Source organism: Cupressus sempervirens, chromosome 6, assembly GCF_028749045.1.
Source record: "Cupressus sempervirens isolate cs-2001-9-10 chromosome 6, ASM2874904v1, whole genome shotgun sequence".
Lineage (NCBI taxonomy): Eukaryota > Viridiplantae > Streptophyta > Pinopsida > Cupressales > Cupressaceae > Cupressus > Cupressus sempervirens.
The window spans coordinates 210,475,945-210,491,861 of record NC_143123.1 but is presented as its reverse complement, the minus strand read 5'-3'; the positions used below and the strand labels follow the sequence as shown (position 1 = coordinate 210,491,861).

Sequence of the window (15,917 nt, the reverse complement as noted above, 5' to 3'; positions counted from 1 at the left end):
TTCATAGATCACCTAGGTTTCATTTATTTTATTTTATTTTAAATTTCCCCTTTCCCTTATTGACTTCTCATAGAAAGGCTTAAATTTAATTTATTTATGCTATGGTGATTTGATAGACTGGTGGGGTTATGACAAATAAATCTAAAAAGTCGATAGTATGGCATAGAAAATCCTATCAATTAAAGGGCAAGAGGTTGAATCCCTATAATAACCCAACATGGTGGAAACAAAAAGAAACCAAGAGAATTCATCAATTGATAGTGCCAGGAGTCCATCAATTCTAAAGAAAATGCCAACACTGAACTATCACCATCATACATAATGATCAACAATTTATCTTCTTTTTGTTCCATTTGTATGCCAAGAATACCATAAGTGTTAGCATGAATGCTGATGATACTACATTGGGGGAGTATCCTAAGCATTGGAGAGTATTGACATGTTGCATTCATGATTGTATTTGTCATTGATGTTAACATAGCAGTAAGTCTGTGAAGATTGATAGAGTAGCAGAGAGAGATCTTAGTTGTACGGACAAGGTTTTGTTTGTTTGGTGATGCGCGGTCATGGACATGTTCAGTTTAGTGTCATGATGATGTGGTTTAGTGAGGAACATGTAAGTCGAAGACATACAAAAGTTGTACTTGATTTACAGAGAGAAGCACAGAGACAAAATATTTGGAAAGCTGTTCTTGATGTTTGTATTATATCTTTCATCTAAGATGCAATGAAAAGATGCGCGGTCAGATAGTGATAGAGGACAGTTGGATGATGACGTTAGTGGATGCGCAAGCCCTAGTATCGCACGTGTGAAGTTTTGTATAGATTGTAAGACGACAGTGCTATTGTAATTGTAATTAATTAATTATCTTATTATAATTAATTGGGAAAGCCTCAAGGCCGACTCAAGAAATTATTTTGAAGATGAGGTATAAAGGAAGGACATTTTCTTTGTTTGTAAAGTGTATCTAGTATTGTATGAAGTGCGAAGTGCAAAAAGGAGCATAGTGTTTACTGAATGCGAGTAAGCTATCCAAGGGATTATTGGGTGCGAGTTTTGTGATCTGGTTACAAGATCAGAAGAAGTAGAGGTCTAGTTGATAGGACAGAGGAAGTACTATTCATTTCTATTATTCTGCAAGATATAATACAAAGATCATTTGGATAGTGGGTTCATTGGTCTTAACCTTTAAGCTATTTTGGTAGTGGGTCCAATTGTCTTCCACAACTCCTAATAGGGTTGGAATCTCCTAATAGGGACTGATATGTTTTGAATGTTGTTATAGACTCCTAATAGGTTCCATCCTCTAACAAAGAATATTTATATTAGTACATCATCTTGTGGGTAACATCCTCACCGGGGTTTTCCCTCTAATCAAGGGTTTCCCTAGTTAACATATTTGGTGTTATTGTGTATGAGTATCTTGTTGTGGTTTCTGATTATATTACTCATATGGTTAAGTTTGTTTAAAGTTGATAATTTTAATATTAGTTGGATAATTGATGCACCTCCCCTCCCAGTTATATTGGTGGACTATATATTCTAACAATTGGTATTAGAGCATCAGGTCCTTGAAGAATAAGCTTAACAACTTTGGGAGATTGATGGCGATTCTTTTCAGAAAGGATAGTCCTAGATTTCACGAGGCCAACTATGACACTTGGAAGGAAAAAATGAAGACTCATTTGTTGTGCATGGGTTCGGGTTATTGGATCTTGACAAAGAGTGAGAAGACGATTGTTGAAGAAGGGAAACTTGAAGAATGCAGTGAGCAAAGAGAGATCTGTTCATGTGCAACATGAGAGCTAGAGAAGCTCTACTATCAACTCTTCTAGAGAATAAATACAGTTAGGTAAAGTCACTTCAAACATCTCATGAAATTTGGAAAGCATTAGAATCTACTTTTGAAGGTGATACACATACAAAGAGAGTAAGATTGCAAAATTGGATATGTGCATTTAAAGATGCTAAAATGATGGAAGATGAATCTGTAAGAAACTATATTGGTAGGATAGTATAAATTTTTGCAAGAATCAAGTCACATGGTTTAAGTAAGAAGATGAGGTTGTGTGAAATATTTTGAAAACTTTGACACCACCATTCAAGCAAATTGCTCAGATGATTCAGCTACTAATACCCTGTACTAAGGAGTTTACTAGGGAAACGTTGCTTGGAAGATTGGAAGCAACAGAAGTAGATCTGAGGCAATCAGGAGAACAAACAAGAGTTAAGATAGCTTTTAGTGTCTTGAATGTTTGGCCAAGCCTGTCTAGAAGCCCAAGCATACATGGAGATTTTGCTGGTAGCAACAGAACCAAATTTGATGAAGATAAGAAGATTAAGGAAGGTATAACACTTGTGAGTAGAGAAAAAGATAGTAAGAATATCTTTAAATGTTGGATATGTAATGAGTTTGGTCATTATGCATCTAAATGTCCTAAAAGAGAGAAAAACTATAAGGCAAAGTTTAAGCCTAGAAGAGATAGAAATTGTTTGTATGCTAATGAAGATGAGGAATCTGATGAATTAACTCAAAGTGAAAGTGATGATGAGCTAGGATTTGTAGCGATTAAGGAAGATGATCTTGATAGAGAAATTAGAGAAGAAAGGGCTATAGTTTCCCAAGTTGAAAAGAAATCTGATTGGATAATAGATAGTGGTTGTTCACATCACATGATTGGTGATATGAATAAGTTTGTTAAATTCTGAAACTATGATGGAGGTACTGTTAGAGTTGGTAGCAATGTAGCCTATCATATTATAGGGATTGGATTCATTACTTTAGATGGAAGAAGTAACACTGATGACGTTTATTTTGTTGATGGATTGAAGCATAATTTCTTGAGTGTTGAACAGTTGGCGGACAAAGGGTATCACTTGCAATTCACAGAAAAGACTTGCAATATCAAGGATAAGGGTGGTAAGATGATTAGAACTGGAACAAGGTCCAAAGGTAATGCATTTTAGTTGAATCCCATTGAAATGACTTGTTTGGTTGCTAAAGTGGATAACAGTTGGTTATGGCATAGGAGATTTTGTCATATGACTTTGATAATATTGTAAAGGTTAGTAGCACGTTTGTAGTCAGAGATCTGCCAAAGATGATTAAGCTTACTAATGTGGTTTGCAAAGAATGTATTTTGGCTAAGCAGAAGAAGGTAACTTTTCCCAGCAAGAAGTTCACTACTATAGAGAAGCTGGAGATTGTTCACACAGATCTGAGTCGTCCCTCAAGAACAAGAGGATTCTATGGTGAAAGACATTTCATGATTTTCATTGATGATTTCACTAGAATGATGTGGGTATGTAATAACCCCAATAGGTTATAACTTCTTCAAACACCAAAAATCTTTATACTTCAGTTGTTTGACATTTCGTCAAACACTTTGCAAGCAAGCTCTGATACCACTATAATGGCCCTCCTCAAATCTGCCCTAAAAAATGCTGATGAAAGCTCAAGAAATTTCATCAAACAATTCACATGCAAGGGACGTATGACTGATATAGTATTTCAGCTAGCTTCAAATGACCTTTTTACAATTTGCATCAATGAAAATCTTGTGCTAGAAGACTACAATGGACTACACAAATGACCTAACATGAGTGTGCTACTAAATTTGACAATAATCAGTGCATATATATGATCTAAGCATGAGAAATGAACACCTATAGCCAACTGACATTTTTACAAACAGTTGCTATGCAAACTAACTAGCTGATAAATAATGATATTAAATTGCTTAAATGACACCAGCACCTATTATCTTCTTAATTGCAATGAAAATTACAAAGCTCATGAAATATGGCCAAGACTTTGGCATTTACATGGATTATAAAATGATAATGCTGGTATAATGCACACTTACAGCTGAAAGCTTATAACACCCTAAAAAACAATACTAACAAAAGAACCTGGTTGTAGATGGCTGAAATAATTTCCTTCCATGCTGCCCCTTCTGCTTTGCTTTTTTCGAACTGCTTTATCGGCCTTCTTTTTCGTACCCGCTTTTTCAGCCTGCTTTTTCGGTTCCGCTTTTTGAACTGCTTTTACGGATTGCTTTTTCTGCCTGCTTTTTTCGGTTCCGCTTTTTTTGGGCTGCTTTTTCGTATCTGCTTTTTTCAGACTGCTACCATGTTGAATCTCAAGACCATATCTTTCAATGGCGTCAAGATTTCCAGCTTGAAGGGATTTCGTCCTACAAACTATTGAGATATAATCTCTAAAAAATTCTCCAATTTCTTTGATATTTCCAAGCCTGAATAAATGAGAGCTATCCTCTTCCTTTTAATCCCTTCCTCGCTCTACGCTTCCGTCTTGACAATGTGGGATAATACATGACTTTTAATATTACTTCTTTTTTTTTTTTTTACAAAGTCCATGTATGTACTCAAAAGGGGGACTCTTGATTTTTATAAAGTGACTTTATGAAACATTATAATATTTAATTTAAATAGTCACTTTACCGTTGTAACTTCAAACATTAAAATAATATACCAAATAAACTCGAAATCCCACATATAATAGCTCATTAGAAAGAGCCCAACAAAACGCATCTCATCCTGTCACTGAAAATTGAAGGCACTGCATTCCCCTATTGGCTTACTAAAAATAGTAAGTCTTCCTGACAACCCAACAAATGAACTCCATTTGGCCTGTAATTAAATTTGACTAGGCCAAATAACCTCAGGATCCCTTTTGAAGTCTTGGTTAGCCCTTGGGACCATACAAAAATGGGCTAACGACAACATACCTCCAAACTGGCTAAGTAGGGGACATTACAGGGTAGCATTTCTTAAAGAAAAGTCTGAAGATTTTAAGAAGTTTAAGATATTTAAGATTGTAATGTCCCCTTTTTAGCATTCATAGCATGATGTTGTCGTTAGCTTATTTTTCCACGGTCCCGTAGGCTAACCAGGACATTAAAGGAATTTAGAGGCCATTTGGCCTAGATAGTTTTAGTTGCAGGTCTTTCTGAGGGGTTTTGAGGTAACTTTGGGCATACTTACTATTTATAGTAAGTCATCTTGGATATGGTCGGACATCCAATGGCAGCAGTATGTCGATGGTAATTGGTTAAAATCAGCAAGAAGATTTGTTTATCATTGATGAGATTTGTTTTGCATTGATAAAGCTATTTTATAAAGTTAAATTTAAATATTTAACTTTATTAATACATAGACTATAGTTTGTGGGAAATATTTAAATTAAAAGAGTCCCTTTTATTTTATAACACATTGGAGACATAAGTTACATAAAGGGAGTTATGTTTTATCCCACATTGAGAAAACGAAGGATGGAGCTCTTGTGAGAACACTATAAAAGAAATGGAAGAGCTTCTTTTAAGCAGGCTTGGAAATATCAAAAAATTGGGGAATTTGCTGGAGATTATGTCTCAATAGTTTGAAGGACGAAATCCCTTCAAGCTAAAAATCTTGACGCCATTGAAAGATATGGTCTTGAGATTCAATAGGGTAGCAATCCGAAAAAGCAAAAACGAAAAAGCAGTCTGGAAAAGCAGAACCGAAAAAGCAGGTGGAAAAAGCAGAATCAAAAAAGCAAGCGGAAAAAGTGGAACTGGAAAAGCAGGCGGAAAAAGCGGAATCGAAAAAGCAAACGGAAAAAGCGGAACCGAAAAAGCAGGTCGAAAAAGCAGTTCAAAAAAGTAAAGTAGAAGGGGCAGCATTGAAGGAAAATTATTACAGCCATCTACAACCAGGTTCCCTTGTTAGTATTGTTTTTTTTAGGGTATTATAAGTTTCAGCTGTAAGTGTGCATTATACCAGCATTGTCATTTTGGTAATCCATGTAAATGCCAAAGTCTTGGCCATATTTCATGAGCATTGTATTAGAAATTTGATTGCAATCAAAAAGATAATAGTTGCTGGTGTCATTTAAGCAATTCAATCTCATTATTTATCAGCTAGATAGTTTGCATACCAACTGTTTGCAAAAATGCCAGTTGGCTGTAGGTGTTCTTTTCTCATGCTTAGATCATAATATATGCACTGAATATTGTCAAAATTAGGAGCACACTCATGTTAGGTCATTGTGTAGTTCATTGTAATCTTCTATCACTAGATTCTCATTGATGCAAATTGGAAAAAAGTCATTTAAAGCAAGCTGAAATACTATATCAGTCATATGTCTCTTGCATGTGAATTGTTTGACAAAATTCTTTGAGCCTTCAATCAGCATCTTTGAGAGTAGATTTGAGGAGGGTTATTATAGTGGTATCAGAGCTTGCTTGCAAAGTGTTCGACGAAATGTCAAACAACTGAAGTATAAAGATTTTTGGTGTTTGAAGAAGTTATAACCTGTTGGGGTCATTACAAAGATAGAGTTGAGAATGAATCTGGTGTTAAGATAAAATGTTTGAGATTAGATAGAGGAGGAGAATTCACCTCTAGAGATTTTTTAACATATTTTGTGAAGAGAATCGAATCAAAAAACAATTATCTTCTCCTAGGACCATTTGAACAAAATGAGATTGCAGAAAGAAGAAACAGATCAGTAGCAGAGGCAGCAAGAGCAATGTTGTTTGAGAATGATGTATCCAAGACATTTTGGAGAGAAGCAGTCAATACAATAGTGTACACTATGAACAAAGCATAGGTCAGAAAAGGTATGAGCAAGACACCTTATGAACTATGGTTTGGTCATTCACCATCAGTTAAGTATTTCAGAATATTTTGAAGCAAGTGTTATATTAAGAGAGATGATGATGTTGGCAAGTTTGATCCAAGAAGTGATGAAGGTATGTTTCTTGGCTATTCATTGCATTGGTTATCAAAACTGTTGATTAGAAACCTACGAGCCTTGCCTGCTCGATGTTGGGACGTCTAATCGGTTTTGGCCAACTTGATAGGATCAATCAATTCGATTTAGATTCTCTACGATTTTGGCTCCGCAAAACCAAGGCCTGTACACCTGATCTTGGACAACAAAACTTGGATCCAAGATGTTTTATAGTGAATAGATATAATGCAAAGACAATTTCCTCAAGTGGCAAGATTTTAAGGAAAGCTTCTGAATTGCGACTGGTGAATATTATTCTTCAAATTTGATTACTTTAATAGAGTTGTGAGTGTTGAAATACAATTAAAAATGAATTACTAGAACCAATAGATATTAAACCTTTAACACAAAAAGATGAAAATATTTCCAGCAAATAGAAGAGAACAATGAGCAATTTAAAGATCAGTGCCGAGATTCAAATGGGTGATAGAGTCAATATTATAAGTTTTCACATACAACTTCAGAATATTATGATATTAAATCTATGAACAATTCAATTATTGGGATACGTCAAATTATTTCGTTTTGTGCATATTAAAACCAGTCTATAATGTTGTAACCATTGAAAAGACAAAATAGATACAAATAAGGAAACAATCATAATATTCCACAGTATTTTTATGTATCAGGTTTAAACAGCAACAAATAATTTAATCCACTTATCCAAATAACAAATTATTAATAGAAAACAAATAAATCATAAAGGACGAAGTATATAATATTTGTACTCAAACAAATAAAATTCTTACTGATTATACTGTGGAGAAATTTGTGTTTGAGGACACTCCAATGTAGATGCTCCACTTAACACAATTAAATCTCACAGAATATTGCAATGTATGCTCAATATTTTAGCATCTAGGAGCTTAATTTAAATTCGATCTCTTCCAGCAAAGGAATTATAATAACTTAAATGTCTTAGGAATGCAGAGAATTTTTTTTGAATGAATCAATGGTGTCATATTTGATTTTTCATCACATATTTATTGAGGATGTAAAAATCATTGGGTATCTTCCAAAGGGTCACACCTTTTCAAAACTAATAACTAACCATTAGTATGACTTTAATATAATTTGGATTTTGTTACAAAATAACTGGCGGTGTATTCTTCATCACATAAATACCACAGCTTCCGTTCTAGACCGCTTGTGATTTCTTTGCACGAATCTGCCTAAAACGAAATTTTTTAATAAAACTTTGAACCTCCGGAGGAATTTATAGATATATAAATCTTTGTCTTGCGGGCCGACGAGAATCTTCATGAGGTACCACAAATTTGTGAACGTAGCGACATTTCGACCTTGAAATAATCAATTACTCGCCTAATACCAAGTACCTCTGCTCTTTCATATACAGATTTCTACTTCTCCACACAATGAAAAGACGAATTTCTGGAGGTGCCTTCGACATCAACGTTGCAACTTCAGTTCAGAATGATCCATTTCAAAATGACTGCTGCTTACACTTACCGCCCAATCCCAACATTTGATATCATCCTGATGACATCGTCCATCATTAATCCTGGGACAAACGTGGTAACTCTTCGTCATTTTCACCATCCCGTATGTTGTCTCCAGACCTGCAATAAATACAAGAAGACATCAGATGTTAAATATAAATTAAAGTTCCTTAATGATCGATGGCGATCGATGCAAAACTCCTTGCTATTCACTTCTGAAATGAATATAACTCTGCCGTCCCTGTACGTCTTGCTACTGTTGCTTCTCAGAGGAATATGTGACCTGCTCTAAATTGGCTGTTTGCTGTTGCAGAAGATGTTATACGATTAGTTGCAACCATTTTATAATCCTTGTCTGTTCTGAAAGGCATAGTTTAATTGTCCTTGCAATTACTATTGTGCAGCAACACAACATTTCAGTATTGTTATTACTTTATAGATACCATCCATTTACACAATACATTCCTTCTTGGTGCTTGACTTCATCACTGCAGAATCATTGCCTTCTAACTTCTGATATTTATGCTTGTTCTGTACATGTTTGACAGCATATTCAACGGATTTCATGACATACATATTTGATGTTTCACCAGTATTTTGAATGGATTATATTGACTTCTACCATAATTATTTTATGCTTAGAACCTCATTCCTGTAACCTCTTTCTCTTTTTAAAAAACTGATCACCATTTGTCCTTGTAGCAATTGCTTTGGCAATGATCCAAGGATTAGATGTGCATTTGTAGCATATGCTGTGTGCTGGAACTCATCTTGCAAAATCAGGAATTGCTGTTGTTAGTTTCATCTGATCTGGATGGGTCATATATGAATACACAACCCTGCATAATAAAACCATTGTTGCTCTATCCTAATCTCAATAAAACAACCAGCAACAGGATCAAGCTTCTATATTGGCATTTGTTGTTTGTACTTGATTCCAGGATCATACCCGTACATACTACTGAAATGAAAAGAATCCAAATCTTAATAATTTTTCTCTCAATTTAGAAAATAATTAGACAATGTGCACAAATTGATTCTAGAATTTTGGGTTCCATCACATTGAAAAGCAAGGCATACAAATGTTTTAATCATAGAACTAAGACAATAGTTGAGTGCGCAAATATAAAGATTGATGAAAAGTTTGGAACTAAGGAAAAGATGTTAAATTACAATTCAGATGAAGAAGACGATAATTCTGAAATTGTTAGACAAAATGCAGAAGTTTTCTCTGAGACTAACAATGATCTACAGAATGATGTGCTAACTGTTGAGCAAAGAGGAGAGCAAAGATCTGAACCTAGAGATAAGATAAGAGTTGAGATGTCAACTCCTACCCCTTACAGGAATTTGACAAAGAATCACCCTCCAGAGCAGATAATTGGAAGCAAAGATAAAGGTGTGATGACAAGAAATAGAGTTAATGAAAAGATATATTTGATTTCTCAAGTTGAACCTAAGAGTACAAATGAAGCATGTAAAGATGATCATTGGATTCAAGGAATGAAGGAAGAATTAGATTAGATTGTGAAGAATTAGACATAGGAGTTAGTTCCTAGATCTAAAGATAAGAATGTGATAGGAACCAAATGGGTATTCAGAAACAAGATGAATGAGCAAGGCGAAGTTGTGAGGAACAAGGCCAAACTTGTATGCAAAGGTTACTCACAGCAAGAAGGCATAGACTATTTGGAGACATGCACTTGTAGCCAGAATGGAAGCAGTAAGAATGTTCTTGGCTTATGTAGTGAATAAGAAGTTCAAAGTATATCAGATGGATGTTAACTCAGCCTTCCTGAATGGAGAACTTAAAGAAGAGGTATATATAGAGCAGCCTAAAGGTTTTTCTCTGATAGAAGACAAAGACATGGTATGCAGACTAAAGAAAGCTCTATATGGTCTGAAGCAAGCACCTAGAACTTGGTATGCAAGGTTGGATAACTAGTTGGCAAAGCTTGGATTTGCTAAAGGTACACATATAGTAACTTGTCTTTGAAAGAAATTGAGAATTGTTTGCTGATATTAGTAATATTTGTTGATGACATCATATTTGGAGGCAATGATGAAGCAAGTGATAAGTTTGCTGAAGAAATGAAGAATGGGTTTGAAATGAGCATGATAGGAGAAATCAAGTTTTTCTAGGATTGCAGATTGTGCTGAACAGTGATGGTATTTTCATTTCATAAGCTAAGTACTTGAAAGACCTGTTGAAGAGATTTGGATTGGAAAGTTGTAAGCCTGTTGGTACACCTATGATAATTGGTCACAAGTTATCTAGAAAAGATGAGACACCTACAGTTGAGCAGAAGAAGTACAAATCCATAATTGGAGGTTTGCAATATCTGACTCACACAGACCAGATATAGCAAATGTAGTTGGGATTGTAGCTAGATTTCAAGTTGATCCTAAGGAGTATCATTATGCAACAATAAAGAGGATATTTAGATATTTGAAAGGAACATCTGACTATGGAATTTGGTATGATAGATCGAGTGATTTCACTCTATGTGCTTATATTGATGCGGATTGGGTAGGTAGTATGGATGGCAGAAAGAGCACCAATGGTGGAGCATTCTTTCTTGGAGGAAGATTGGTTTCTTGGCTGAGCAAGAAACAAGATTGTATTTCTTAGAGTACAGCTGAGGCAGAGTATGTTGCAGCAACAAATAATTGCAATCAAGTGATGTGGATGAAACAAATGCATAAGGATATCAAAATTGAGTTTGCAGAACTTGTTATCATTTACTGTGATAACACAAGTACAGTGGGTATGTCTAAGAATCCTGTACTGTATTCTAAGACTAAGCATATATCTATTAAGTATCATGTGTTGAGAGAAAAACAACAGAAAAGGAGATCAGATTAGAGTATGTGAGTGCTAAAGATCAGATTGCATATATCTGTACAAAGCCTTTACCTAAAGATACATTTGAGTACTTAAGAGGTATGCTTGGGGTTATGCCCTTGGCTACTTCTGAGTAGATGATGCAGTAAGTGCATCTGTCCAGTGGTACGAAGCACTATTGTTAGACTGATCTCAATTTTGATGCTTCCTGTATGGGGGAGTATTTGTGATGAGCTGAGTTATTGAGGACTCTTGGTATTTGGTCTTGAACAGTGTCTTTGGAGTTTGGACACTTGAGCTGGTTGAAGACTTAGAGCAGTAAATTGACATAGTGAGGACTTGGTCATTGATGTCAATGGGGGTGAGAATATGCATGAAAAACATCTCCTAAGAAATGTGGGAGAAGAAAACATCTCATAAGTATGATTAGGGGAGATATGTACATGAATGGGGAAGAGATAATTATTAGGGAGATTTAGAAAGATTCATGTAAAGGAGGAGGATTATTTCTATAGGGGAGATATGTATTGCAAGTTGTTTGCTGTGAACAACTATTACCGATCCTAAAGAAGAAGAAAATAGAGAAGTGTTCCAAAGGATTTCATATTTGATTGCTGAGGAAAATTTGAGAAGATGAGTACAACAACAGAGTACTATTTTGGTATTTGTGGAACTTAGATATTTTTCATCTATGTTGCCATCAATGCCAAAGGGGGAGATTGTTAGCATGAATGCTGATGATACTACATTGGGGGAGTACCCTAAGCATTGGAGAGTATTGACATGTTGCATTCGTAACTGTGTTTGTCGTTGATGTCAACATAGCAGTAAGTCTGTGAGGATTGACAGAGTAGTAGAGAGAGATCTTAGTTGTACGGACAAGGTTTTTCTTGTCTGGTGATGTGCGGTCATGGACATGTTCAGTATAGTGTCCTGATGATGTAGTTCAGTGCGCAACACATAAGTCAAAGATGTACAAAAGTTGTACTTGATTTACAGAGAGCAATACAAAGAAAAAGTACTTGAAAAGTTCCTGATGTTTGTATTATATCTTTCGTTTGAGATGTAATGAGAAGATGCGTGATCAAACAATGACAGAGGACAGTCGATGATGATGTTAGCGGATGTGCAAGCCCTAGTATCGCACATGTGAAGTTTTTTATAGACTTTGAGCTGATGGTGCTATTGTAATTGTAATTAATTAATTATCTTATTATAATTAATTGGGAAAGCCTCAAGGCCGACTCAAGAAATTATTTTGAAGGTAAGGTATAAGGGAAAGATGTTTTCTTTGTTTGTAAAGTGTATCTAGTATTGTATGAAGTGTGAAGTGCGAAAAGGAGCAGAGTGTTTACTGAATGCGAGTAAGTGATCCAAGGGATTATTGGATGCGAGTTTTCTGATCTGGGTACAAGATCAGAAGAAGCAGAGGTCTAGTTGACAGGATAGAGGAAGGAAGTACTATTCATTTCTATTATTTTGCAAGGGATGATACAGAGATCATTTCGATAGTGGGTTCGTTGGTCTTAATTTTGAAGCTGTTTGGGCAATGGGTCCAGCTGTCTTCCTCAACTCCTATCAGGGATTCAAAGTCTCCTAACAAGGACTAATATGTACTGAATGTTGTTAGTAGACTCCTAACAGGGTCCATCGTCTAACTAGGAATATTTATAATAGTACATCATCTTATGAGTACCATCCCCACCGGGGTTTTCCCTTTGATCAAGTGTTTCCTTAGTTAACATATCTAGTGTTATTGTGTATGAGTATCTTGTTGTGGTTTTTGATTATATTACTGATATGGTTAAATTTGTTTAAAGTTGATAATTATGATATTAGTTGGATAACTGATTCAACCCTCCTCCCCTTGCCCCGCTCCCCCCCCTCTCATTTATATTGGTGGACTATATATTCTAACAACAAGTGCACCCAACACTAAGGGAATCTCACTCAATCTATTTTGCCCAAACATTCACGCACACTGATAATTAGCTGGCTGGGATGAGAGTAATTAAATCTGGCAAGTGCTTCCGGCATTTTCTTCAAACCTTATTTTCTTCCCAATTAAATACTCTGATTTGATATGGAATGATGTCTTTCCTTTGCCAGATTCTGTTATTTCGTTTGACAGCTTGAATTTCTCACCAATTTTCTTCCTGGGATCTAATTTTTATTGTGTCTTTCCTAGTCCTCTATCACATCCCCTGAAGGATTATATTCAGCATCTTCAGAAACCTGAATTCCTTTCCTATTAGTGGTGCTGTAATATTTTACTGTTAGCTTCCAGTACCTCCTTGAAATCCTAAATTTGTCTTCTGCTTAAATCAGGCAGCTATCCTTCTATTAAATCTGGTTTCCCCCTGTTTCCTTGATACTACCACCCACATTTAAATGGTTCAGATTCCTTTTCTGTGCTGGCTGCCCTTTACTCAATTCTTTGCTTTTCCAAACTTAGAGCTTACTTTCTCTGATTTTTGTCAGTCTGTACACTCAAACCTGATGGAATCATAACACAAGTGGGTTCCCAGACTTGTGTGTTCTTGCCCAAACTCGGTGAGCCCCAGGGACCTGGACTCAGACTCAGCCGAGTCTGGGCGATGACTCGTCATGTCTCGCTGAGTTGTGAGTATCAAGATGACTCACCGGGTCTTCATGATGAGACTTGGCTGACAGAGCTTATATTATTTGCCAAAAAAAAGCCATAAAAATTGGGTGTTTTGACTTGTGGTTTTTTTTCCCTATAAATTATAACATTTAAGTGCAAGTTTTCTTAAACTGTAAGTTATATTTTATATAACTACTGTCAAGATGTTTGAGAGGTTTCAGATCTCTGAGTTACAATGGAGATTCTGGATTTTGGAAGTTCCTAAAATTTTTTGGACAACGCCAAATTTCAGTAATTGCCACACTTCCATCTGTGTTCTTTTCTATAACATTTTCTGACATTTCCAAGATTTCTTGGTACTTGTATTCTCCAAGAATTCCCCTCATCCCTTGTACATATCTAAGTTTGCTATTTCCTTTAGCTACAATTTGTGTTTATACTTACGTGATCGATAGATACTCACATGGGATTAAAATCTCAAATTAGCTTCCGTTTGATTATGTTATTGTTTCTTTAGACTTCAGTCAATAAAGGTTCATGAATCGATCTGAAAAATCTCTAAATTTCTTGGGTTTTTTCTTACTTTGCTTGTAGTTTTGGCAGGCTTTTTAGCTGAGTCCCAAGTCAGCTCAGCCTTGCCGAGTCCAACCAAGCCCAAGTCTGGGAACTTTGATATAAACAGAACGCCATTCATTAGGATAATCATAAAAGATAAGGCATTAGTAGTAGTACATAGACATAACCCTAAGACATAACGACCAGCTTATCTTAATTAAATAAAATCTAGATAAAATAATCTCTATAACTCACCATGTGTTTCACAGTGTGCCGGATTGTGAAAGATAATAGTTTGCTTTCAATCCCCGAATTCAGAATGTATGATAATATGATTGAACAGTTCAACTGATTTGTTCCAGTAACATAAGACTCTTATGAAATGATTATTTGCTCATTATGGATGTCAATATTCTTGAAGTTACAGATAAGCTTTAGAACAGGCTGAACAATTTCCAATATTGTTTTCCAATCTTTTATCCAATTCGCCTTTTCCAGCATCAAGAAGCCAATACTAACCTTACCTAGTATATCACCATGACCACTTGAACACAAACAGGATCATTTTTGGCCTTGACTTAGGCTTGGGCATATACATTTTGGGAACATTAAAGACTTCTATAGTCTTGTGACCACTACCATTTAGTGAGATTGAATAAGGGTTCTAAGGCCAGGTGTGAAGGTTTTACATAGCATTAGTAAATTATAGAGAAGCTACTTAACTTTATGAAACTCAAACTGCATGTCAATATGACTTTCAAGTAACATTGAAGATAATCTCCATCGTGCATCCTATTAAAGTGACTCTTTAGGATGAATGTTTTAATTGGTGCTTTGACATATATTGGTTTGGTAGAGGTTGGGAAGCTTAGATGATAGAAATGGTATATTTGATTTGATAAAAAAATGATCTCATTTGTTTGCAGGTTGGACAGCACCCACAATATGAGTCCTCCCGTTGCTTGTTTATTATACGGAAGAATGGACGCCGTGAAGACTTTTCTTATAAAAAATGTTTGATTGGACTTATCCAGAAGAAATACCCCTCCTCTGCTGAAAAGTTCATAGACAGACATTTTAAATATGAGAGTTCAGGACAAAGTTAAATGAACACTAATTTTCAGTGTGAGTTTCTGGCATTCATTTAAAGCTTGAGCTATTTACAGGTCGTAGAATATGTTTTCTTAACCAATTGTTACTAGTAAATGACTGCCTGAGTATATGTAATGAGCATTTAGCTCTATCTAAAGGATCATCAATATGTAGGGCAGGCAGGCTTGGGGGATTCACTTAGTATTTTGCACTACTCTACAGATAATGGTATCTAACCAAAATTTTGGAAGTTCTATTTGTGATACACTTTTATCTATGAATCAAGTATATCCAGGTGCCTACAAATTCTTAGATTTCTAGACCTCTGCATGATATCATGTTTTCTGTTCACTGCAATAGAAAATTATATTTAGTAACTGATGCTATCTGTTGCTGCTCATCCTATCTCTTACCTGTTTTGGCTGTCTTAGAACATTATCTAACCAGCTGGATGTCCAAAGATTGCATCATAGGACCAATTTTTTAGATATAAGATGAGCATTCAACATTATTTATTTTGATTATGTTATTGTCTCCAATGGGTACTATAGAAGTTCTTAAGG

At 35.5% G+C, this 15,917-nt stretch overlaps 1 protein-coding gene across 1 annotated transcript in view; it reads left to right on the top strand.

Moving 5' to 3' along the window:
* Nucleotides 1–15,668, top strand: part of LOC149552000 (protein DCL homolog, chloroplastic-like) — an 85,773-nt gene extending 70,105 nt beyond the window's left edge. Inside the window, exon 3 of the mRNA XM_089787486.1 lies at nt 15,189–15,668. Coding sequence (XP_089643612.1) covers nt 15,189–15,368 — 180 coding nt within the window. The 3' untranslated portion in view covers nt 15,369–15,668. The remainder of the gene's footprint in view (nt 1–15,188) is intronic.
* The last annotated feature ends 249 nt before the right edge of the window (nt 15,669–15,917 follow it).